A 26,252-nucleotide genomic window follows, 5' to 3' on the forward strand; every position below is an offset into this window, starting at 1 on the left:
TCATGTTCAGCTGGGGTTTTTTGTAAAAAGATAACAATGTGTGCCTTTTCTGCAGCTATGGGGCATATATGGCATCACTCTTGGCTGGAAGCAGTGCTTAAACAATGGAAAAAACACAAACTTTGTCCAAAAACCTCTCATGTTTAACTGTTTCCCACTTTTTCTTTGGTCATTTTAGCCTTTTTGGCCAGGGTGAAGCGAGTATCTGCCATCAAACAAGAAGACAGCCGCATGTAGCTATGATGATGTTTGCTAGTTCACCTTACATGCATTAATGTAATAACGTGGTTAGCCTACTCAACGTAAATGACACACGAACAACATGAAGCTACTCATGCAGAGAAGAACGGCTGCTGCTGCATCATCATCCTCATCATTTCTGCTACACTGGCAGGGCTAGGGGCCAGGACTCTATTCTTCGGGTTTTTGGGGGATGTTGCTCCGGGTCCGATAACTGGCAACCCACCCGACGTGCACGGTGTGAGGTCTCGCAGCAAGCTATCAAATACGGCGCATTTCTCGGCTTTTAAAAAAAACGCTATGCGTCGCCAGCTGTTTCATTGGATTCTTGGTGTTACCTCCTTTGACAGTATCACAGTATCAGCTTAAAGCACTTGTTGCAGGCTGCTGAGTTTGCATATTTTGCTGTGAAGTACAGCCAGACTTTTGACCGCTTCGCCTTGGACATTTTTAATCTGTAGCTCTGCTCTAACTGAACGTACGTACCTGGCCCCGCCTACTATCCTCGGAAACGTAAAATGATTGGCTAGAAGTGTATCACAGCTCAGGAAAAAAAAGCACCGAAATAAAGCACCGAAATGTGCGCTGCTTTTCGGTCTGGTTACTACCGTTTATGTCAGAACCGGTGCCATCATGGCACCGGACACCGGTACCCATCCCTAGTGCCAAGGTAACCAAACACTGTGTATGGATATGTTACATCTGTTTTTCTCACTGAATAATGGATAGGAGTTTTCATGTATGACTTATTTGGGTTCATTTCATGTATAATTGTTAACAGGAATGTATTTTATTCCAATGATAATGTAGCTAGTTACTTTAGGAAAGCTCAGCACACTATAGAACGGAAGCTCTCTCTATTAGGAATACATCTAACAGAACAACGGAGTCCAGTTAAACTGAACTTGTGTGGTTTAAAACTGCTTTGTACCTTCTCTATACTAACTGAAGACTCCAAAGCTGAAAAAGAAACACTGAAATTGCAAAAATCATCAATGTTCCTGGCAAACAAATTGGCAACCACTGATCATTTTCACACATCATTTGTTCATGGATTTGGTTTATTATGAAACAACACCTACTCAGGCAGGTGGCTCAGGAGTTAGAGCATGTCATCACTAGACAGGCGGTTCAATCCTTGAAAAAGTGCTTGTATGAATGTGTGTGTGAATGGTGTTTAAAGTACTTTGAGTAATCAAGTAAAAAAGCACTATATGAGAACCAGTCCATTTACCCATCTCCAGTCTTTATGCTACACAAACTACCATCTAGCTTCAGCTCCTTAGTTAATGAAGAGTCACAAGAGGTTTGCTGTTAGAATTATGAACAGCATTAATGGAGGAAAATTCACTGGTTACTTCAAAGGAGAGAATTCGTGTTAGAGCCAGTAGCTAGATATAAATTTAGGCATTTACTTCCAGAATTTACATAGACTGTTGTAAGTATACCTAAACTCTTTCACCACAGCAGGGCCATTGTGGCTACTACATTATTACTGCTGCTAAATGGAAACCTGACACCAAGATAGTGAACCTTGAACTATAGAGTAGCAGAAGACAACACTGTCAACTAAGCACAATAAAGAGTCAGTTGGAGTAGAGCCCCACCATCATCCCATCCTATAGTCAAGACTACTAAAAAGACATAAGCTCTGGATGATCCACCACACAGTCTGCTCCAGCCCCAGTTTTCAGCCCTGGACTCCTGGACATTTAAGATTCAGCTTTATCTGGTTTGCATAGGCAGCAACCTGCCCAGTCAACCTTTCTGACCTGCTCCCTGTTCCCTCAATATCCCAACCCCTTTAAATTCTGCAATAAATATTAATCTTTCTATATAACTCTAGCTTCCTATCTGTTTGTGTTGTCAGCTAATCCTCTTAGCTATGGGTCATCGGATAGGAGAGTGGTTATTAAAATATGTAACCAATAAGCACTGCAAGGCAACCAAGTGTAGCACAATTGTAGAGCTCAGCATTTCAAAAAAAGGGGTAAATATAACCCCTGGAAGGTTCGTGGTATAAATGATCCTTATCATTTGTAATGATCATTGTTGTGTTTTTTCATTTAGGTGTAAGCCATGGATCAGAGACGGCAGTGATTTCTTTTAGTAGTTAGACATTTATTTAAAAATACCAAGGGCGTCCAATTTAAACCCACGGTGGTTCTACTGTTCTAGGATCCAAGTGTACAAGTTAGCAAAGTGGTAGAAGGCTTCCAGTTCTTAGGCACAACAGTCACGCTTCACTGGCCACAGACTTTCAGGACCTCTGTGCTGCCTGGAGGGGAAAAACGTTATTTTAATTCGAATTAACTTAAAAACAGAGTCCAAAGTTCTCTCTCCACCCTATCCACTTTTTTCAGCTCACCTGTCTAGCTGACTCCAGTAGAGATGCTGACTCAGCCTGGCCCATCTGTTGCACCATCCTGTAGAGAGCACCTTCTTTGTTTTGCAGCAGGGTAAAGGGGTGGTCGAATTCCTGGATGGTCCCACTCTCCAGAACCTTAAAAATAGACAAATGTCCTCTTCACCAATAACGGTAAACTTACAGTCCTTTAAAAGCTAGCATGTGAAAAATATATAAAGACTGACACGCTACACAGCAATAATAATGAACTCAAATTAGTTTGAAAATGGTGCTACATCTCAAAAACTACTTTGGAAAATATATCTATAAATTGGGACGATCCTGATTGTAATCTTTACCAATATCAGTTATTTCATGGGCCCAGAACTTTAAATCCATTCACTGTGACTGATTCGTCTGTTATCCAGACATGTAACAGTCCTCTGCAGTCCTTTTTAAAACTGACAACCTGCTAAGGATGAGCCAAACAGGAACCTGGCCAGTGCATGATCGCTTTCACGATCATTAGGCATGGGTACTGATTGACAAAATGCATTTCCCACCCCTATGAAAACTGATTAACACACTGTCAGACTGAAAATGGACAGCTAAAGTTAAAATTTAAAGATCCTCAAGGTGTTCCTGAGAGATAATATGATTATAAAACATGGTTGATTGAAATTAAATTAAACTGCACTGAGACAGAAGAGATGACTCACAAGTATGCGGTCACTGTCTATAATGGTGTTGAGGCGATGCGCGATAGTGATCACTGTGCATTCTTTGAACTTGTCTCGTATGGTTTTCTGGATCAGCTCGTCTGTCCTGTAATCACAGCAACAACCAAAACACAGTAGAAACATATGGGAGAGGTGTGCTGAGAAAACTAGTGGATGTGTAATGACATTTCTGTGTATGCTTTATATGTGCTGGCAATGTGTTTGGAGGACCTCGGGTCCACGTTAGCTGTGGCTTCATCGATGATGAGGATGCGGTTCTTCCTCAGGACTGCTCTGGCCAGGCACAGCAGCTGCCTCTGGCCCATGCTGAAGTTGGAGCCTGACTCAGCCAGGACAGTCTCCAGCTTCCCAGGCAGCTCCTCCACCACAGACTTCATCTGTACCTGCAGTGAACATGGAGAGGAGAAACCTGTAGCTGGTCTGTGGGCAGTAACGACAAATCTGGGTGTGCTAATTAAATACTAGCCTCTTCCAGAGCTTTCCACAGGTCTTCATCAGTGTGCTGGTTGAAAGGGTCCAAGTTCTTCCTCACACTGTCAGTAAAGAGAACTGGGTCCTGGGGAGCAGAGGGGAGAGAAGTCAGGGAGAAAAATCAGTAGACTCTGCTACGTCATTAATTCTATGTACCGGATATGGATTTGGAAACGACACGCAGTATCGTATGACTTTGAAAATCTGTGTTTTGAGTTTAATTTACTGAAAATAAATGATATAGCAGTTTCAATTAATAGAAGAATAACAGAAATGGATAGCATTATTGTAACAGTGAGATTGTAACTACGTATTTCTTCAGGCAGTTGAAGTGTCATCTGATGTTGTACCTGAGGAATGATGGACATCTTCTGGCGCAGGTCATGTAGGCCAATCTCAGAGGTCACAATACCGTCGATGTAGATCTTTCCCTGGGGCTCTGCCAGGCGAAACAGAGCCGAGACCAGAGAGCTTTTCCCCGCTCCTGTTCTACCCACAATACCAACCTGACCCACAGGACACAAAACATCAACAGCTGATCATCACTCAGACCCCAACCAGCTGTTCTCCACAAACCGATGTGTCACCTTCTCTTTGGGTTGAAACGTGGCGTTGATGTCTTTGAGGACCGGTGGTCCATCCTTGCTATAAAAGAAGTTCACTCGATCAAAGGTTATCATTCCTTGGCTCGGCCAATCAGGGGGAGGACGCTTCTGAGTTTCTAAGGGTGCTTCACTCTTTAGCTCAGTGTACTCCACCACCCTCTCCACTGATGTCATCTGAAAAAATCACGAGCTACCTTCAGCAGGTCATAACAGCATGTCATGTGAATATCTGATAACAGAAGAAAAAAGCCTTAAATTTAAATGTCACTCTGTTTTTACCATGTTCTCCACCTCGGCACTTTGTCTCACTGTCCACTGGAAGTTTCCCATCAGTGTCACAGCATAGGTAAGAACCAGGCCTACCTCTCCAGCCACCAGCCCTAATAAATTTAAGAAGGAAAAAAAACAGACCACGTGAGTTTGTTCTTCTAAACCTATTTAACAAAGTGTTGAATTGGCCAGTGTGCTGCCAGTTTAGCTTTTGTAGCTTTAGCTTGGACTCTGGTATTGCAGTCAGTAACACATTGCCATCTTTACATAATTTTTAGTCAAATCGTTTTGTAACTGCAAAAGTACAAGATCATTGTGCAAAGAAAGTGACACTAGTAAGAGACATGAAAGCAAAAGACATATATTCACTGAGATGGTTCTACCTTCATAATATTGGGAGTGATCCTGAATGTTACTTGAGCTTTATAGCAAGACGAGTAAAGAAAAACCCTTTTACCCAGTGGATCATTTTTCTCTGTTTTATTTAAACCACAAAAGAGAAACTAAAACTGCATGCAGATAACAGATCTCAAATTACATGCATCATTTGCAAGGTCTCCAATCATCAGGAGTCTAAGGAGCTTGGAAAGAAAAGCGTCTGGACTTCTTTAAATTTCCTTGAAGATGTTTCACCTCTCATCCAAGAAGCTTCTTCAGTTCTAAGAGTAATTGGTGGAGAGTCCCAGATTTTAAGCCCTATCTGAGTGTTCCCCCAAGAGGGACATGGACCCCCTATTGATCCTCTACCTAATCACACGAGCCAAGGTGTGAAAACAGGTGTGGGTCACAATCAACCAAGGTTTTGTGTGAACCCACTGTTAAGCCTAGCCCGACCCTAATCAGGAGCTTTAATTAACTAATTAATTAAAAAAAAAAAAAAAGCAAAGCCAGTAACGTAACACCGTAAATAAGACAGGACTGAGACCTTGGTAAAAATCATGCGATGCCACACAATTGCTCTGAATCAAGATAGGAACAGAATTAATCAGTATTTGAGATTATTGAAGGAGAGTTAAATGAATGGACTGTTGCAGATGATTTTTGCAGATGATGTGGTTCTGTTGGCTTCATCGGGTGGGGGCCTCCAGCTCGCACTGGAACGGTTCACAGCTGAGTATGAAGTAGCGGGAATGAGGATCAGCACCTCCAAATCTGAGGCCATGGTTCTCAGCCGGAAAAGGGTGGAGTGTCCACTCCGGGTCGGGGATGAGTTCCTGCCCCAAGTGGAGGAGTTCAAGTATCTCGGGGTCTTGTTCGCGAGTGATGGGAGAAGGGAGCCGGAGATCGACAGACGGATTGGGGCTGCAGCTGCAGTAATGCGGACGCTGCACCGGTCCGTCGTGGTGAAGAGGGAGCTGAGTGTAAAAGCGAAGCTCTCAATTTACCGGTCGATCTACGTCCCTACCCTCACCTATGGCCACGAGCTGTGGGTAGTGACCGAAAGAACGAGATCGCGGATACAAGCAGCAGAAATGAGCTTCCTCCGAAGGGTGGCTGGCCTCTCCCTCAGAGTAGAGCAGCTGCTGCTCCACATCGAAAGGAGCCAGCTGAGGTGGTTCGGGCATCTGACAAGGATGCCCCCTGGGCGCCTCCTGGGTGAGGTGTTCCAGGCATGTCCCACCGGGAGGAGGCCCCGGGGCAGACCCAGGACACGCTGGAGAGATTATATCTCTCGGCTGGCCTGGGAACGCCTTGGTATTCCCCCGGATAAGCTGGAGGAGGTGGCTGGGGAGAGGGAGGTCTGGGCCTCTTTGCTTAGGCTGCTGCCCCCGCGACCCGGCCCCGGACAAAGCGGATGAAGATGGATGGATGGATGGACGTTGTTAATTCTTTACCATCTCTGAGTAATATCAAGCCAAATGCTGTGAGGGTAATAAATATGGAGCAAATGCTGTCGAGGCGTAGTGCAAACCAGCGGGAGGTCATCAGGAACAAAAACCAGGCCTCTGAAACAAAAGAGCAGAAAAAAACCTGAGACTGAATTACTCAAATTTGAACTTGAGTCAACAATACTCCATCATCAGCATTTTACAGCTCAGGGGTACAAAACTGCAAAGGCAGACTTATTTTTTGTATCTGGATTACTACAGGGCAAGTAATAGACTTGGTTTGTCGTTCAATTTCTTATTTGTCTTCTTTTTGCTTCGTTAAGCAGATACATCATACATTGAAACCCTGACTGCAGTGGCCTGGGTTCAAGTCTTCACCATTTTGCTGCATGTCTTTCAAAAATGCACCATAGTAAAGTTGTCTCACAGAATTTTTGGACTTAACACTGAAAATTAATCAGTCACTTTACAAATTCCAGTCAGCCTGGAAAGTGTAAATGTTTATTCTCAAAGAGTAAACCTGAGTGAAGGTCCTGATGGGCATCAAAGTCTTTCTTTAACTTCTCTTCTGATCTGGAAGCTCTGATTGTAGAAAGACCATTAAGGGAAGAGGACAGGTGTGAGAGAACTGGACTCCGAGCTGTAGAAAGGGCAAAATGAAAAGACAAGAACTACTTTTGCTGGCCCTTTCAGATTATTTTTTCCCCCAAAACAAATTATATAAATAATAAATCAACATACTTGTTGACTCAAGGCGTTTGATATCACGTGAGGTACGAAGGTACAAGCTCCTCAAATACAGAAAGATTAACAGGAGAGGCACAACAGGGATGAGGATGAGAGGAATAACTGAGGCTGCCACCGCGATAACGCCAACATTCTGTAAAAATAACTTAAAAAAAACATCATATAATGAAAAATAATGAAAACACTGAAAGATCTTGTTAAGTCAAAATAAAGAAAACATGGACCAAGGTAATGAGTGCTACACCTTCTAATCATTTAAGTAATAGTGGCAACTGTCAGTTCATGAAATTTCTTCCCTCCTAGATATTCCACATTCAGCTTTAAGTGGAGCCATTTAGCAACCACAGCATGAAGTTGCAGAGTTACAGAGTGGGGTCACTCTGCTGAGGCACATAGCGCGTTTAAAAAACTACCAGTGCTCAAAAAGCATACAAAAACTCTATGCTGGAAGTCCCAAAAACGTGATTATGTTCATCTGGACGTAGTGTTTTCAGTGGGAGAAACCTCCGGCAGAACCAGGCTCAGGGAGGGGCGGGGCCATCTCCCGTGACCGGTTGGGGTGGGAGAAGGAAAACAGGATAAAAGACATGCTGTGGAAGAGAGCCAGAGATACCTCCCCAACCTTATAAACAGCACATTTGTACAATGACTGAAACCAGCCCAATGAATGAACAATGGGCTGTGGGGTCAGTTCCTTGATTGTTAATATGCAAATTGCCATGACCATTGATCAACAATTACTGATCAAAGCCCATTGATCAAGGGCATGGGTAAAATTCACAGAGAGTTGGGGTATGGCTGCAATCACAGCATTGTAAGTTGGTGAAAGATGTACCCTTAGGCCCCCTCCTCGATTCAGAGATGGTCTTTCCCTTTTCACGTAAATGGCCTCCTTGACTCCACGCTCAAACCAGCGTTCCTCCCTATCCAGGATGTGTAATCCTCATAAACTTGGGGAAACCTGCAGTCAGTCCAGACTGAAGAAGTCACTTGGATGAGTGATGAAACGTTTCTCCCACAAAATGCTATGTCAAGATGAACAGAATCAATTTTTTGGGATTTCCTTACATGGATGATTGAGCATGTATGCTTGAAGGTTCATAGCATGGGTTTCTGTGGACAAGCAGCTCCTGTAAATGTAACATGGTGTAGGTGGCACAGTATTTTTGTCTACATATGTATATAATTTATGGTAGTCTTTACTTGATAGAAGTCCACAAAGGTGATAGGTAGCACGGAGTCCATTTGGCTGACATCTTTGGAAAACCTGTTGAGTATTCTTCCTACAATGCAGACACAGTTTTAATTAACAGGACTATGTTGTTAAAGGGCAGAATGTCAACTTGAAAATATTCTGTGTTATAAGTGGATGTGAGGCCTGCAGTTCAGACTTTAGGAGTTTCTGGCTAATGTGTGTGATTGCTTATTGAAAATGGTTTAAAAATGAAATTAAAAATGAAATTAAACCAAATCTGTGAGCAGAATGTGAGAAAATAACAGCTTTAAAGTTATGTCCTAGATGTTTATGCAATCTATACAGAGATCTCAACTAAAGTAAGCAGGCTAACATGTTAATACCAGCCTTAAAAGCTTTCAGTGTCTCCGGTGTTATTGGATAGTTAGCAAGATTTAATTCTGCGGTTTGTCTTTTAAACATTGGGGATTGATACCTACGAATTTTCCAGTGAAACACTGCCCCAATTGGTGACAGTTTTGATTTATTTTTGAATTAGAGTTGTAGAGGCTAAGCCTACGCTTGAAGCCACTGAGGTGGTCGTTAACGGGGGTGACGCGATGTCACTGGTATGCATGAATTAAGTTCACAGTCCAATAAATCCAGCAGTATGTATCTTGTCCTTTTTGGTCTTTATTCTGTATCGCCTTAGCATAACAGCGCAACGATCACAAACTGTTTGCCTTCTCAATGACACACCTGACGCCGATTACGTGCGTCTACCTTAAATACCTTTACATTACATAATCAAAACAGAAAAAGGTGACCTCTAGTGACCACATAAGGTATTAACCCAAGAATGGCTCCTACACCCCGGCCCCTAATTGAAATGGCTATCAGACATGGCAATTCTAATCACAAAGAAAATAAGGAGCCACTAATACAGTCTACTTTAGACCTATACATTCACATAAATAAACATAAGTAACACACTTTTAGATTACAGTCTCATGTAACAAGCAAAGTTTAGTTACAGGTCTTTCCAGAATATTAGTCTTTGTTTTTAAACGTGCAGATCGCACAAGTCCTTTTTTGTCACGAATGGCTTCCAGAACTCTTCCAAGTGGCCAGGAACCACGCGGTGCAGAAGAATCCATTATAATGACTATATCTCCAGGTTTTAGATTCTTCTTCTTTTGGTTCCATTTTTGTCTCTCCTGTAACAAAGGCAGGTATTCGCGTATCCATCGTTTCCAAAAAAGATCTGAGATGTACTGAGCCTGTTTCCATCTTCTCTTCAGATACATATCCTGAGGGTCAAATAGTCCGGGTGGTAAAGATGGTTTTCCTTTCATCAGGAGGATGTGATTTGGTGTAAGTGGCTCTAGGTCTTTTGGATCATCAGAAAGCTTTGTGATGGGTCTGTCATTTAAAATTGCTTCAATTTCACATAGAACCGTATTTAATCCATCGTCGTCCAACTGTTGTTGCTGAAGAACGGATCTCAGAATTCTTCTGATCATACGAATTATCCGTTCCCAAGTTCCACCATGATGTGATGCTCCAGGCGGATTAAAACTCCTGGCTCCTACAAGAGTCTTACATTTTACACCTTTAAACAATGGACCATGGTTCAGGGGGTTGGGAAGCTCATCTTGTAACCGGAAGGTTGCCGGTTCGATCCGAAGCTCTGTTTGTCTTGGTCGTTGTGTCCTTGGGTAAGACACTTCACCTGGTGATGGCCAGAGGGGCTGATGGCGCGATATGGCAGCCTCGCTTCTGTCAGTCTGCCCCAGGGCAGCTGTGGCTACAACTGTAGCTTGCCTCCACCAGTGTGTGAATGTGAGAGTGAATGAATAGTAGAATTGTAAGCGCTCGGAGGCTCTAGAAAAGCGCTATATAAATGCAATCCATTATTAACAAACACTAGGCAGATAAATATGTGACTGTTTCCTCTTAAAAATAAAAATAAATCCTGTGTAGGCCTCACCTATGGGGTTGACATCAAAGAAGCTAACAGGAGTGTGGAGCACAGCACTAAACATGCTGTTGTGAAGAGTCTGAGCTGATCTCACCAGCCCATGAAATATCACCAAACTCCTGGCAAAACCAAAGACCACAGCTGCTGCTGTCAAACCTAAAAGTAAACACAGCAGGACTATATTAAAAAAAATAGTTTGGTATTTGATTTACAGCAGGATATTCTACCAAGTAATATAACATAATGGACACTAAACACATGGTAGTCAACAATAGTATGTGAAGATTTCAGTAAGAACTACAGGACTGAAAGGCTTACCTGAATAAATGCTGAGGTAAAAAGAGAGATTAAACTCTTGGTATGAACTAGTAACATTCATTCCACTTTTAAGGCTAACAGCAGTGACTCTGCTGTTTGTGCCGTTTGTAAAATCATCTCTTGCCCTGTCAGGTGAGAAGACAATTAAACAAAGAACATCACTTAAACAGTCTAATAAAATGTTCTGTAATTAAATGAATAGAAAAGTAAGCTACTGGCTCTACAGAACTGGACTAAAGTCCTGATCTACCACTAATTTCTTTATACTTTGCTTGCAAAATGGGACACACGTGTAGTGAGTTATTGAAAACATACATAGAAATGCAGAACAGAAGGAAAAAATAGATTTATTATTTTTTTGCCTTCCCACTGTCCCCAAAGCGCTTGCTGTTTTATCAAATCTCTTTGTAGGGCCTTTACATTACAATATATCTAAAAACGTTTTAGCTCCTTAGAAGCAAATTATAAAGAAATGAGGTGTATCTCAAGACTTGCACAGTGTTACACAGTACTAAAAGTGTGTTGAGTTCTCACCAGTATACCAACCACCAGTCCTGAAGGATATATGCCACCTATTGAAAAGAAACAAACAATAAAAAAAAAGGTTCAACTTGGTTTTGTTTCTTATGTTCACAATGAATAAAAACATTGCATTAAAAATCTCCATTCACTTGCTAATGGTACCATAAGAGGTCTGTGACTTACCTCAGCTAGAATACTGAGAAATACTATAACCATTAAAACCAGAAGGCTACAGCCTGCCGTGAAGTATGTAAAATAAATGTGACTGCTGACATTTCCTTCAGCTCGTGTCTCCTCTGCAATAGTTTGAATAGCTTCAACCTGCAAAACAAGAAATGATCCAGGCACATCTTTATACTTGAACATAGTTTTACTGTTTGTAATCTCAGAACAAAGCTGACACTTCATGATAGTGCATCTAAAATAATATTAGTGAGAAATATATATATCATGAAAACCTGACCTCAACTCAACAGAACACCTTTAGGATGAATTAGAGCAAGGACCGTGAGCTAGTCCTTCTTGTCTGACCTGATAAATGTGTTTCTGGATGAATGGTCAAATGAGCAAATACTTTTGACAGTATAGTTTTTTCTTATATATTTATTACATGTAACGTGAAATTTGACTGAAAGGAACCGTAGAGTAGGAAAAGGTGAGAATTCTTTCAAAGCTGTTGAAAGGATTGTCAAGAATAGCTGATTTAAGAAATTGGGAGACCTCACATGGAGCGGAAATGGACACATAAAGATGAGCTGAAAGCTGCCATCAAAGCAATCTTAGCTTCAGTAACAACTTTACAGTGCCTGCATGCTGATTACCTACACACCACATTACATGGATGCAGTAATTCAGTGTTAAGTGTATAAGTGCAGTGTATATGTACCATCCATTACCATATCATGTACCATGAATGAACACCACACAGCACCATATCAGCTCAATAAAGCACTTCACTCTCGGACTGCAGGCTTACTTGTTGTTGCTACAATATTTGGAAGGCAGAGCCTTCAGCTTTCAGGCCCCTCTCTGTACAGCCAGCTTCTAGTATGGATTCAGGAGACAGACACCATCACTACTTTTAAGATTAGACTTTTTATAAAGCATTAGTAAGAGCTGGATCAGGTGACCCTCAAGCCTCTTTTAGTTACACTGCAATAGGTCTAGGGTGCCATGATGCGCTAAGTGTTTCTTCTTCACTCATCTTTTTTTACTTTTTAAGAGGTTGAGGATTTGAGATAGTTGATTTGGGGTTAAATTTTCTGTGTTGTTTTAATTTTCATACATTTTCATGATTTTATTACTTCACCCCTTCACTTCACCCGTTGCCTACTGGTGGTGGTCAGAGGGCCCGGTGGCACCAGTGTCCGGCAGCCTCGCCTCTGTCAGTGCGCTCCATGGCAGCTGTGGCTACAATGTAGCTTGCCATCAGCAGTGTGTGAATCTGTGTATGAATGTGTGTGTGAATGGTGAATGACTGAATGTCGTGTAAAGCACTTTTTGGGTCCTTAGGGACTAAGTAAAGCACTATGCAAATACAGGCCATTTACCATTTATTAACACATTAACTAATTACTTAGAGCAGGGGTGCCCAATCCCAGTCCTCGAGCGCTACCGTCCTGTAGCTTTTAGATGCATCCTTGTTCAAATCAAATGAATCAAATGAATGGCTTGTTATCAGGCCTTTGCCAAACTTGATGGCATGCTGAAGAGGTAATCAAACCGTTTGATTCAGCTGTGTTAGAGTAGGGATGCATCTAAAAGCTGCAGGACAGTAACTCTCGAGGACTGGGATTTGGCACCCCTGACTTAGAGTAAGTGAACTTCTCCAATAGCTACCTGAAGTTAGCATATCTTTTCTAGCCAAATGGCTATCAGATAATATCTACAAATGTCACATATTAGAAGAAGTAATAAATGGACTTGTTTATATACCATGGTACCATATAGAAACTTTAAAGAAAAAGAGAAAGGACAATGCATGGGGGTCTATGAAAATTAATTACATTTTTAAAAAACTGAAGGTAAAACAACACTATTTTGTAAAAATAGCAATGTTCAATCTCTTTAGTAAATATACATACAGGAAGATGCTCAGTGTAGGTGCTTTCTGGTGGAAGGGGGCAGTTGAGGAAACAGTGTGAACTGTGAGAATCATTTGTCCACCGACTTTGTAAAGACAGTTTTTCTGGGTCAGCAAATGGAGACAATTGCTCCTGCTCCTCATCACGTCTCAGCAGGGACACCATATCGAGGTCAGAGGACTGCAGCTCACTGTAGCTTCCCTGGACCATGATTTGACCCTAAAGATGCAACAAAGGAAATCAGTTACTGGACATCTAGGCTGCTGTTCTTTTGGTATATGGATAGTCCAATGGGGGGAAAGGGGGTTGTTCACTGTTTGTAACCCCTGTAGGCTCTACCCTACAGGGGTACCCCAAGACAAACCTTTGCACTTAACCAAGTGAATCTGGAATCTGGGACTCTATAACCCCCTAAAACCCAGTGCATACAATCCTCATCTCCCTTTGAAACACGGGAACAGGTAGAAGTCAAAGGCGTCAAAGGCTTCAATGTAGGAAAGTGTTTACTGAAACTTCTCCAAACAAAGAAATCAAACTCATAAAACCCGAGAAGAATGAGTACTGAGGTCAATCTTAAGGGTGGGTCTGTATGGTCAATGAAACTTTGGAACTCCAAATGTGTGCTCCAAACACAAATACAAAACATCTTAACCACACGGAAAACCATTTTATAAATCTGTACATCCAAACCTAAATAAATGCTGCTTGTTTACGCACAACTTCAAGTTCAGAAATTTGATTATGTTCTTTCAAAAAATCTTCCTGTGCACACAAATATCTAAAAATACACATAACCCTTTGCCTCACTTACAAAACCTTAAGTGCACATGCACGAATCATTCATTACATACAGGTCACATCGCATGTCCACATAGGGTTTTGAGACCCAGGTAGTTTCACACAGATCCACAAATCTAAGCTGTGTTCAAGTCCCAGCAGAAAACTGGGACATCTGTTCTTCCACTGTCCACTGTTCCATTGCCAAGGTTTGTCTGACTTGATGTCAGCTGAGAGCAGAAATGTCCAGGATTAGCAATTAAGCTAACAATAATGTTGCTGTTTTCAGAGAATAGTAAGATTAACATCAAAGTTTTATTTCACATTAAATGGATTAGCATATACCCACTTCAGAGGATGGTCCACAGTCCTGTACAACCATGGTGTTGTGAGTGAAAATTAAAGTGATGTTATGTGTATGCACAGAAAGATTTTTGAAAGAGAAGATGATCAGATTTCTTAAATTGAACTTAAAAAGTTGTGCATAAGTGATCACAATGCATTTAGGTGTGGATGCACAGATTTGTAAAATACTTTTACCTGTGGTCAAAATGCTTCGTATTTGTTTCGATTTTAGAAATGGTTGAAATGTCACCATTTATACATATATACATATATAGGATTATGACTAACACTGACACAAGCGACAGCATTAATAAAACCACAGACAGATGAGTAGCAGTTATGTCCTTACAGTGTAAGACAGCTCTTCTGAGAAACCTTGGATCCTGACATTCGTGGTCCTATATACACATATCACCATCTAAACAACAGGTTCTCAACAAGTGCAAATACATCTAATGGACAAGAGCTCCCCAGTTTACAGCTAAACCAGCCCCAAACATTCTTTTAAAAAGCCAAAGCCCCAGCAGGCAACCCACAGGACCGATAATGTCCAGGTGCATGAAACCACTAAACTGTCATGATTCTGGGTCTTCTGGCCCAATGTTTTGAGTATGTTTATGTTTAAGTTTATTAGGTTCTCTAAGTTCAATTCTATTGTGCATAGGTTGCCGTTACAGTTCACTGTTTATTAGATTCCCCTTGCGTCTTCACCCCTGTTTTTAAGTCTCCCTCACCCCTCATGTGTTTCATATCTGCGTTTCTTATGTTGTCAAGCTTGTGTTGTCACGTCTGTGTCTCGTTATGTTTCCCATTTTATTTTGAAGAGGTCTGGTGTCCCATGTTCTTCGTGTTTAGTTTTGCTCTTCCCCTGTGACATGTTAATTTGTGTCAGCTGTGTCCCTATGTGTTTCCACTTCCCCTGATCACCTCCAGTGGGTGGTCGTCTGCTATGTTCATGTCATGTTTCCAGGTTTTTCTAGGAATCCATGCCAGGTCTAAATGTTCAAGGTTTGTGAGGTCATGTTTTAATCTTAGTTCACCCAGTTTAGGTTATTGTTTACTTTCGTCTTTGCCTTTTGTTTTGTACCATTTTGCCAGCCTTAATAAACAGCTCATTTTTGTTATGCTCAAGTTTTGTCTCTTTGCATGTCTGCACTTCCACGTCCTCACTCCTCACAGTCGGCTGTCCGTCGGCAGCCATACTGTGACATAAACAGCCCAGGTTCATTACTGAATGGGTGAGAACCTTTTTTGTGGTTTTAATGTCGCAGCTGATCAGGTTATTGTCACCATGTCAGGCCAAGTCTGACCGACTAGGCAGGATTCTGCTGTGGGAATGCTTTATTTATTGCAATGGCATGGTTAAGAAGCAGGAGGCAGGCTTCCTTCAAGCAATTTTCTTTTGCAGGAGTACAAACCTCCTTCAGGACCAGGATCTGGTCAACTTCCCTCAGATGTTGCAGCTGATGTGTGACCAGGATACGACACTTGTTCTTCAGCAAGCCACAGATACACCTGATCATAAGCACAGACAGGTGTACACATTTCATAAATAAGAAGTGGAACTTTTCTCCTTTTAAAAATCTCATATAGGTCCATACTGCACGACACAACGCAGCTGTGTAATGCGAGCTCAGTCCTCAAGATCCAGATTCATTGTTTGCGTTTGTTTAAAGTGATTACAATATTGGAACTATGACACATTTATAGCTGACTTGTGTAAAATTTGAGTAAGAGAACATTTAAAAGGTCAAACAGGATGTGTGGCAGAAAATATATTTCTACAGGGGGAAAAAAGCAAAAAGTCTGTGGCTGTGATAGAGCAGAAAAGGATCTGTGTGCATTACCTCAGCAGTATGTACTTAAAGAAATCTTTATGGCTTTTTCTCCTTATCTCTGTGTCAACTGAGAGGCTTTAAAAGGACTGGTAACAGTTAAATAATGCTTATTTGGAACTGCCAATCATGCAGTGCAACTAAAATAAAAATCATGGCTCGATGTGAGCATAATAATCCCACTTCTAAGTTTATCAGTGATAGTATTGTTGGGTCTTTACTTTACAGTATAAAGTGCCATGAAATGACCGGTGTTGAATTGAAAACTCAAATCTAACCTTACAATTAATAATTCCCTTCGTTTCTATAAAACAGAGATATGTAGCATGTAGAATATACTATACTTCATGTGTATGAATACATATGGGTATCTCTTTGGGACACAGATAATTGTGAGCAGTCATTACTTGTCGAAAAGATGTTTTCCAACTTCTGCATCCACAGCACTTAAAGGGTCATCCAGGAGGTAGATGTCTGCATCCTCATACACAGCCCTGTAAAAAAAAAGGGCTTTGATTATGGCATGTGAAGTAGAACAACTATAGCAACAGTAGTGTGCATACCTGGAGGTTTAAAAAAATTGCCCGAACATATAGGTTATTGCTGCCTCTATTTTAGGCTGCCTAATAACTCAGAGAAGGAATTCAAATCTGTTGAGGATTATACTAAAAATGGATTTCTCTCCTGTGCATAACAATGACATAACTGCTGTGACTGTTGTCGTACCTCGCCAGGTTTACACGAGCTTTCTGTCCACCACTGAGTGTGGCTCCTCTGTCTCCAATCAGTGTTAGGTCTCCATCTGGGAACATCTCCAGGTCCTGCACAAAATGTACGTGTAACAAAAATAAATGTGAATGCCAAAAATAGGGGAACATTTTAGTCATTTGATAAATATTGGCAGTTTGGTTTTGTTCTTCAGAATATTAGCAAAATAGGCTATCCTGTACTATAAGCACAGATAGAGATTCCAGGACAAGTATTAATGATCGAAACGCAGACTAGGCATTAAAAACATAAGAGGAAAGGAAAAACCTGAGAATAACTAACAAAGAAACTATGAATACAAAACATAAAATCAGAATGAAAACACAACCCAAGCAAACATAATATTCAACAGAAAATTACAACATAGGTTACAACAAGGTCATACAGAAAATATCAAACTGAAGACTGAGATTCCAAAGCTGAAAAACGCTGGGTACAAAACCCAGAATCATGACTAGAAGAAGCCTGAGTTGTGGACATGCATCTGCTTCTCTGTAAAGTCCGGGTCCATGAAATCCACAGTAGTAGTTCAGGCTTTAGAAGCTTTTCAGTCATAGTTTTTCAAGTAGTATTTCTACATTGTCATGAACACAATATTCCGTTTTGATAGAACACATTAGCTCACCTTCTTCAGAGCACAGGCTCTAAGGACCTGCTCATATTTCTTTGGGTTAAGTTCTCTCCCAAAAAGGATGTTGCTGCGAATGGTTCCAGGGAACACCCACGGTTGCTGGGATGCGTAGGTTAGCTGACCTTTGACCTTCAGTGTGCCTGTATCACGAGGAAGCTCTCCCAGGATTGCACTTAGCAGGGATGACTGAGGAAAACATGGATGTCATGCATGTAAGCTGGGTAAATTGCTTTTTTTTTTTTTTTTTTTGTCAGTGACAAATACTGCAATGGTTTAGCACTTTGTTTCCAAGTTGCTATGGTGCAATGGCCCAGACAAATTCTGGACCTCAACACAACTCAAACACCTTGGCAGAACCATAAAAGAGCTGTGTATAAACATATGCCTCTAAACCTGAATAAACTGAATAATGACTGATAAAGTCATACAGATCAGATTTAGCTGATCTTTAGCTACTTTTGCTAAATGTGAATGTACAAGGTACTGAATCATGGGCCACATATTTCATAGGACTCTATGCAGTAACAGAAAAAAACAAAACAGAAAAAAAAGGAAAAAACCTCCACTATTTTACAAATGAAATCAAGCACACTGTTAAAAGAAAGAATTAAAGGATGTTTTTTAAATAAAGTCGAGTCAGTTAAACTTTTTTTTTTTTCGTGTCCCGTTTGGATCTTTAGCCATCAGAATTGTTGTTTTAAGGCCAAGAAAGATGCCAAGCGGATTTATTTTACCAAGTGGATCATCATGGCCTTGCCATATTGGTCCATATGAATTTATTTTATTTTCGGTTGCTATAAACGGGACAGACATGACTGGGGGATAGGACAGGGAGAAAGAATGAAAGAAAGAGAGGGAGAGAAAGAAAACCAAAGGGGAGAAGAGACGGTGAGAAGGGGGGAAGAAAGAAAGAAAAACAAACAAAACACCTGGATCACCTGTATGAAGAAAAAAAAAACAGAAGAGAAAGCAAACAAAAAAAGAGCAACATAATAAAAACAGCACCATCACAATAAACTAGCTAGCTGTAGATAACAGTAGATACTAAATATTAAATGATATTGTGCAGCACGCAAGATAGACAGCACACAATGTGCTTTGAGGCAGCAGCCAAGAAAGGTGTAGTCCGTGTCTGTGAATACCCGTGTGTACACCTGTGTGCATACCTGTGTGGATCAGCATGCTTGTATTCCAAAGGTTTCTCCATGTAACGATCTGCTAGGGAGTGTGGGGAGCCATAGCCCCGTCCACCAGGGTATGAAGCAGGTATGGAGGAGATCCAGGCCCCAGATATCCAGAGGCCCCAGAGTACAAGGACCCGAGGAGAACCACCAAAAGGGGGGGAACCGTGCCACCCTCCTGGGAAGAGCTGAGTAGAGCCCCAAACGAGAGGTCATCCAGCAGCTACGGAGCAGAGGCCAGAGGGGGTTGCAGTGGCGTGCCCGCGGGCTCTGCCGGCAGCCAGCTGTGCCAGAGAGGACCGAGCTTCAGGCCCAGAGGCCAGAGGCCTGAGGGCATCCCACCCCCCGGAAGGGGCCCAGCCGGGCCACAGGCGCCAGGTCCCACCAATCGGCCACCAGGAGTGAGCCGGTACATACATGAGTGCCCAGCCCCAGACGACAAGGACCACCAACACACCAAGGTCTGAGGGCATCAGCCACCGGCAGGGAGTGTGGTGAGGGGAGATAGGCCTCCGTACTTTAGAGGGCCTGAGATCTACCCAGAGAGGTTGAGTCTAAGACCCAACCTGACATATAGACACAGACGAACAGGCGCACGCGGACACAAACGTGCATTCCCACCCCATATGCACAACCAAATACTCGGCACTTACCTAACGTGCAGACAGACACAAATAGACACTGCACAGACAGTCGCACTCCCCAAACATACTCCATATCCCAGGTCCAGGTACCCCCGCCCTCAGAGGGGCAAGCCACACCTAGACCCAGGAGATGTAACCCTTCTCTCTGGGGTGGAGGCAAGCGGACCACCTCCTTATCTGCAGTAGCAGGGAGGCCCCGCATCCCAGACCCCAGTCTGACGGCCAGCACCTCCTCCCAGCCCCCCAGCCCTGACGGCCAACAGAACCGGGGTGAGTGAAGACCTCAAACCTCCCTACGCCCGCTCATATGTAGTGTTGCTGTGTGCTGTTCTAAAGTGCATTTAAAACTCAGGAGAGCATGGTACTAGCTTCCTCTCAGAGAGCAGCACGGCTCCTCCCGAAAACCCTTAGTGTCTAAATACATTTAAAATTGAGGGTAGGGCATCAGCGCCCGAGGTGGGTTGGAATACACCAACCATCCTCTGGATGCTGTAAAACGTGCCCACCCCCAAGGCCCTATATGTATGTGTTATGTGAGAGTGTGAGTAATGTGGATGTCTAGGTTGCAGAATAAAATTGAGGCACAGGCGGCCAGAAGGGGACAGAGAGGGAGTGCCTCCCCTGCACCCTGGTGACATACCTGCACCCCAAGCCCTGCGTGTGTGGGTGGGTGTGGTAGAGCGGGAATAGGGAGGCAGCTGAGGATGGGGAGGGAAGAAAGGGAGGGGCAAGTGGCCCCTCCCTGGGGCCAGCTCCCCCGCTGACCCCAGTAGGCACCCCCACACTCTGGAACCCACCAGGGCAAGGGGGCCCAGGCCCATCCGGACCGGGGCCCGCAGCAGCAGCACCGCCCAGCCCCACAGAGTCTGGGGCAGCCCTCCTGACTCCACCCCAGAGAAAACGATTAGTTATGTCTATAACTTCTGTTCCCTGAAGGAGAGGAACGAGGTACAACACATAAGTATGGGGATATCACGCCCTCGCGTGTCCTGGCTGAAGAAACCTTTATTCACGCCTTTACGGCAGATGACGTGTGATGACACGCGCAAGGCCCCGCCCGCACATATAGCCGCTGCCATCACCGTCATCCCTCAGTTCGATAGCCGCTCTTCACCGAGCCAACTGCTCAGTGGGGCCACCCTGTGTTGTACCTCGTTCCTCTCCTTCAGGGAACAGAAGTTATAGACATAACTAATCGTTCCCTTTCAGTCGATTCACTCGGTACAACACATAAGTATGGGACCTATATACACGCCCCGCAGAGCAGCCACCGAACCGGAACGGGACCACCACATCCTTAGTGAGTGGTAGACCCAGCAGAAAGGACAGCATGAGCCACCGAAGGGGCTGTAACGTCCAACCGATAAAACCGCACAAAAGTGTGCGGCGACGCCCAATTAGCCGCTGCACAAATATCAGCCACAGGCACCCCTCTAAAAAGAGCCCATGAGGTCGCCATCCCCCTGGTGGAATGAGCTCCCACCCCGTGGGGCAACGCAAAACCTCCGGTGCTGTATGCCAGCGAGATAGCTTCTACAATCCAGTGGGACAGCCTCTGTCTGGACAGAGCTCTACCTCTATTCGGATTAGCGAAGCAGACAAACAACTGGTCACACAAACGCACATCCCGAGTGCGCTCAATGTAGGTGCGTAGCGCACGCACCGGACAAAGAGAATGCACCCTCCTCTGCTCCTCAGATTCAAAAGGAGGGGAGCAAAAGCTCAGCAACTCAAACTCCATTGAACTATAAGATGCAGGCATGACCTTGGGAAGATAGGCGGCATTCGGACGCAATACGACCTTGCGGCCATCAGGAGAAAACTGTGTGCAGGCAGGATGCACAGACAGCGCATGAAGGTCCCCCACTCGCTTCGCCGAGGCCAAAGCGAGAAGTAATGCGGTCTTATACGAAAGAAGTTTCATATCTACCGACTCAACGGGTTCAAACGGAGGGCCACAAAGGGCCTCCAGCACCAAAGACAAGTCCCAAGCCGGGACACTGGACTTAAGCACGGGCCTCAGCCGGCGAACCCCTTTCAGAAAACGCACGGCGAGGGGATGCGCACCTGGTGTCACCCCGTCAAAACCGATATGACAAGCAGAAATAGCCGCTAAATAAACCTTGATCGTCGAAAACGAAAGGCCTTTATCCAACAGCTCCTGCAGGAATGTCAAAACATCCACAATAGAGCACTGAAATGGGAGAGTGTGGCGGTCCTGGCACCATCGCTCGAAGGCTCGCCATTTGTAAGCGTACAAGCCTCTAGTAGACGAGGCCCTGGCGCTCTGAATCGTCGCTACCACACTAGGTGGCAGACCCTTAGCAACCAAGTTTAACCTCTCAGCAGGTAAGCATGAAGGTGCCACAGATCCGGGCGCGGATGAAACACTTCCCCCCCCGCCTGAGAGAGGAGATCCCTGCGGAGAGGAAGCTGCCAAGGACTTGCTGCAAGCAGGCTGATTATTTCTGCATACCACGACTTCGCGGGCCACCAAGGGGCCACCAGGATCAGAGAGAGGGAATGCCGACGCACCCTCTCCAGAATTGGAGATATCATTTCCACTGGGGGAAATGCATACAGGAGCACGTCTGGCCATTGGTGCGCTAGCGCGTCCAAGCCCAAGGGTGCATCGTGGTCGATTATGGAGAAGTACAGGGGGCAGTGAGCATTCACCCTGGAAGCAAAAAGATCTATTTGCGCCTCGCCAAATAGATCCCAAATCTGAGCCACTATTGAAGGGTGTAACCTCCATTCTCTCACCAGAGGACCCCCCCTGGAGAGAAGGTCCGGCCCCAGGTTCAGGTGGCCCGGGACATGGGTGGCTCTTAGAGTCAGAAAATGAACACTGCACCATAACAGCAGAGAGCGAGACAGCTGCAACAGGGGAAGAGAGCGTGTTCCTCCCTGCCTGTTTATATAAGACACCACTGTTGAATTGTCCGTCCTGACTAAGACATGCTGGCCCTGCAGGACTGGACGGAAACGCTTTAGAGCTAAGAACACTGCTAACAGCTCTAAGTGGTTGATGTGCAGCTGGCGCTGAGCCGCGGACCAGATCCCTCTCACTGGCGCACCCTCGCACAGCGCTCCCCACCCACTTAGGGAAGCATCTGTGGACACCACCTTGCGAAACAACACCCTCCCAATCCGAGAGCCCTGGTGCAGTAGCCCGGGCTCCCTCCAAGGACGGAGAGCTAGCATGCAAGACGCAGTTACCGGCAGCCTCCTCCGGAGGTGACGCGAAGCACACAAACGGTGAGAGAGAGTCCAGCGTTGAAACGCTCTCATTTTCAACAGCCCAAGCGGCACTACGGCGATCATAGATGCCATCATGCCCAACAAGCGCAATATCGTCTGGAAACGCAGTCTGCGTCCCAGCTGAAATTGAGCGAGGCAGCGATGAAACGCGGCCACTCTGTGCTCTGACAACCGTGCGCGGCTGGAAAGAGAGCATATTTCCAGACCGAGAAAAGCGATCTATTGACCTGGGATTAGCGAGCTCTTCTGAAAGTTCACAGAGAACCCCAGTGTCTGAATGTGTGACAGAACCCGCGACAGCTGCGTCTCCGCCTGTTCTCTGGAGCAAGCCACGAGAGCCCAGTCGTCCAGGTAGGCCAAGATGCGGATGCCCCTCTTCCTGAGGGGCGCTAGCGCTGCCTCGGCACATTTCGTAAAGATGCGGGGAGCGAGCGACAGCCCGAACGGCAGCACTAGGTATTCGTAGGCTACGCCCTCGAATGCAAACCTCAGAAACTGCCTGTGTTTCGGGTGTATAGCGACATGAAAATAAGCATCTGTTAGATCGATTGTCGCAAACCAATCTCCCGGGCCGACTGCACTCAGGAGCTGTCTGAGTGTTAGCATCTTGAACCTGTACGTTCGCAGGTACGTGTTCAAGACTCGCAGGTCGAGGATGGGACGAAGCCCTCCCCCTTTCTTCGGAATGACAAAATAACGGCTGTACCAACCTTTGTCCGTCTCCGAAGCGGGGACCACCCGTATTGCTCTCTTCTGTAATAGCGCCTGTATTTCCTCTCTGAGTACCAAGGCTGCCTCGGGGTTGACAATCGTGTTCACGACTCTTTGGAAACGAGGCGGCTTGACCCGGAACTGCAACCGGTAACCCATGGCAACGGTTTGCAGCACCCACGGAGAGGGGGCGCAAGCGCGCCACTGAGGGAAGTGAGCAGCCAGCCGGCTGGCCTGCAGCACTGACGGCGGGGCGCCGTCGCCCCCCAGTGTGTCTGCAGGGGACTGCATCCCCTGCCTGACCTGGCTCATTTCGCCTGCAGGTTGAGCATTTGAGATTGTTTGAGAGTAAACAACACTCTTTATTGATTGCAACATGGGAACATGTACATTTATACATTTTGTTGGGTGCACCTTTTCCGGGGCATAACAATGAAAAACAGCGGGAACACTCGATGTGGTCGCTTGAACATTCAACACATCTGAACCGTGTGCAGGGGTTATGTGCTTGGGAGACCGCGATAGGGAAGTGCAGCGCCTTCTGGGGCTGACAACCTGAACAGAACTTAAGCGGCACCTCTTGTGCGGCAACAGAGGGGTAAGAGCAGCGTCTCCCTGCTGCCGGATCCCTTCCCCACTCGCAATCACAGCTAGGAGGGCTGAGGCTTCTTCCTCCTGGGCGGAAGAAGCCTCAGCCGGGCACAGTGACGCGGGTAGACAGAGGTTTGTCCCATGACGCTGTTAGCTCGCAGAGAAAGTCTGGGAACATGGGGAGGCAGTTTTTGGCCGTTGCGGGCTCCGGTGGAAGGAAAAAACCCGCAAACCGCGACGGCTTCCGAGCTGGTGGAGGAGAGGGCCAGTCCACCTGCAGCTTCTCAGCGGCACGGCGAAACAGGGAGAAAAGAGAGGTGTCATCGTGGCCGACCGGCGCAGCAGCGGCGGCATATTGGGTCGACAATGAGCTCTCCTGCTCATCCTCCGACAAACCATGGATGTCCAGGCCGATGTCCAGCACGTCATCGTCTTCCTGGGGAGCGCTGGCGGGCTTCAACCCAGGCTGAAGCCCGTCAGCGCTCCTGCATGGTTCCGGTTCGTCATCGGCTAACCCGTCAACGTATTCCATGTGGTCAGCCCAGCTAATCGCGGGGACATCGACCTGAAAATTTTCGTCTTCGGACTCGGACGAAGCCGGGGCTCCAGACTCGGAAAGAAGAGGGTCATGCCGTGCGACAGCCGAGCGTCCCAGCACTCTTTCCACAAACGTCACCCGTCTTTCCAGGGTCGAGCGTCGGAGCTGGCGACAAAACGCACAAGCTTCGGGCTCCGTCAACGCTCTCCTAGCGTGGACGATCCCCAGGCAGACAGGGCAGGCATCGTGCTGGTCGCTGTCGTGCAAAGAGAAACCACATCCCTGAGGACAGGGGCGAACAGAAGATTTCTGCTTTGCTCGCTTCGGTTTGGAGTCCATTCCCAAAACGCAAAGCGAAACGCTGCACAAGAAAAACTTGAAAATAGCGCTCCGCGGGCAGCCTACGCACCAGCTGGGCGGTGGAGGCTAACACCAACAGGGGCAGTTAAGCTAGGTTCAAGTTGGCAGACAACGGAGCTAACTAGCAGTAGCTAGCTAGCCCAACTCAGCAGAGGTGTTCTCAGCGAGGTGAAGAGCGTAAGAACTGAGGGATGACGGTGATGGCAGCGGCTATATGTGCGGGCGGGGCCTTGCGCGTGTCATCACACGTCATCTGCCGTAAAGGCGTGAATAAAGGTTTCTTCAGCCAGGACACGCGAGGGCGTGATATCCCCATACTTATGTGTTGTACCGAGTGAATCGACTGAAAGGGAACTGCACCCACCCCATCATCCAATCATCTCCCAAACTACACAAGACAATAGATACCCAGGTTGAGTTCATTCTCCACCTCTCCTAAATCTCTCCCCCCCCACCTGCAGAGTGAGCTCCTGTAGTGAGGAGACCACCTGCAAAGATATAACAACCTCCCCACCAGTTAAAGAGCCCCCTAGTTGGGCCGATGCACCAGAGGTCCCCTGCACTGGGGCCGAGCCCCCCTGCACCCACCCGCCCACTGCTCCGGCGACACAACAGCCAGGACCCAAGCCCCCAAGGCCCGGCCAGCACCCCAGACCGGGGGGCGGAGCACCCCCAGACCCCCAAGCCTCCACGCCCGTCCCGGACCCTCCCAGGGGCAGCCAGGCTACCAGGCCAGTAACCAACGTCCGCCAGCACAGACCCTCTCCCATCTCCGCTGTACGCAGCCACAAGGAAAACACCATCCAAGAGCCCCAGAGCTCCTAACCAGGTCATGGTCACATCCCCCAGGTTAGGCCCTCCAGGGAAACATCCCTAGGGACTCCCCAGACACCCTAAGGCCGTCCCTACCCCCATATCAACTACAATAGCGAAGGCAGGACCAAACCATGACCCCCCACCCCCACTAGGTGATGAAGCCGATCAAAGGAGCCCAAAGGGATTGATCAAATGTGATGGCAGAGGTTGTATCAAGACTAATGTGATCTATTAGATGGTTTTTATATTGGTTAGAATTAAGATTATTTTTATTTTTCCAGTTAATGAGGACCATTTTCTTGGCAATGCATAGGGCCATAAAAACAACGTGGGCTGTGTTTATTTCTGCAGTGACCTCATCCAAGTTGCCCAGCAAGCATATTAAAGGGGAGGCTGGAATGTTACATTTCAGACACTTTGATAAGTCTACACATATCTCACGCCAAAATTTCTGAACTGGTGGACA

General features: G+C 45.5%; 1 protein-coding gene across 1 annotated transcript in view; it reads right to left on the minus strand.

The window, feature by feature from the left end:
- Positions 1-2,415: 2,415 nt before the first annotated feature.
- LOC146608560 (ATP-binding cassette sub-family C member 4-like) overlaps positions 2,416-26,252 on the minus strand; it is a 37,515-nt gene continuing 13,678 nt past the window's right edge. Inside the window, exons 11-31 of the mRNA XM_085347298.1 lie at positions 17,679-17,870; positions 17,012-17,106; positions 16,693-16,779; positions 15,869-15,965; positions 13,329-13,547; positions 11,428-11,565; positions 11,257-11,294; positions 10,723-10,847; positions 10,414-10,560; positions 8,453-8,532; positions 7,244-7,394; positions 7,023-7,142; positions 6,509-6,619; positions 4,683-4,783; positions 4,386-4,577; positions 4,149-4,304; positions 3,794-3,883; positions 3,538-3,710; positions 3,307-3,412; positions 2,609-2,743; positions 2,416-2,518 (exon numbers count right to left, since the gene is read on the minus strand). Coding sequence (XP_085203424.1) covers positions 2,501-2,518; positions 2,609-2,743; positions 3,307-3,412; positions 3,538-3,710; positions 3,794-3,883; positions 4,149-4,304; positions 4,386-4,577; positions 4,683-4,783; positions 6,509-6,619; positions 7,023-7,142; positions 7,244-7,394; positions 8,453-8,532; positions 10,414-10,560; positions 10,723-10,847; positions 11,257-11,294; positions 11,428-11,565; positions 13,329-13,547; positions 15,869-15,965; positions 16,693-16,779; positions 17,012-17,106; positions 17,679-17,870 — 2,571 coding nt within the window. The 3' untranslated portion in view covers positions 2,416-2,500. The remainder of the gene's footprint in view (positions 2,519-2,608; positions 2,744-3,306; positions 3,413-3,537; positions 3,711-3,793; positions 3,884-4,148; positions 4,305-4,385; positions 4,578-4,682; positions 4,784-6,508; positions 6,620-7,022; positions 7,143-7,243; positions 7,395-8,452; positions 8,533-10,413; positions 10,561-10,722; positions 10,848-11,256; positions 11,295-11,427; positions 11,566-13,328; positions 13,548-15,868; positions 15,966-16,692; positions 16,780-17,011; positions 17,107-17,678; positions 17,871-26,252) is intronic.

This window comes from Diplotaxodon limnothrissa, linkage group LG23 (genome assembly GCF_057381915.1).
Source record: "Diplotaxodon limnothrissa isolate DT_005_m linkage group LG23, D_limnothrissa_male_GT1.1, whole genome shotgun sequence".
In the NCBI taxonomy this organism is placed as follows: Eukaryota; Metazoa; Chordata; class Actinopteri; order Cichliformes; family Cichlidae; genus Diplotaxodon; species Diplotaxodon limnothrissa.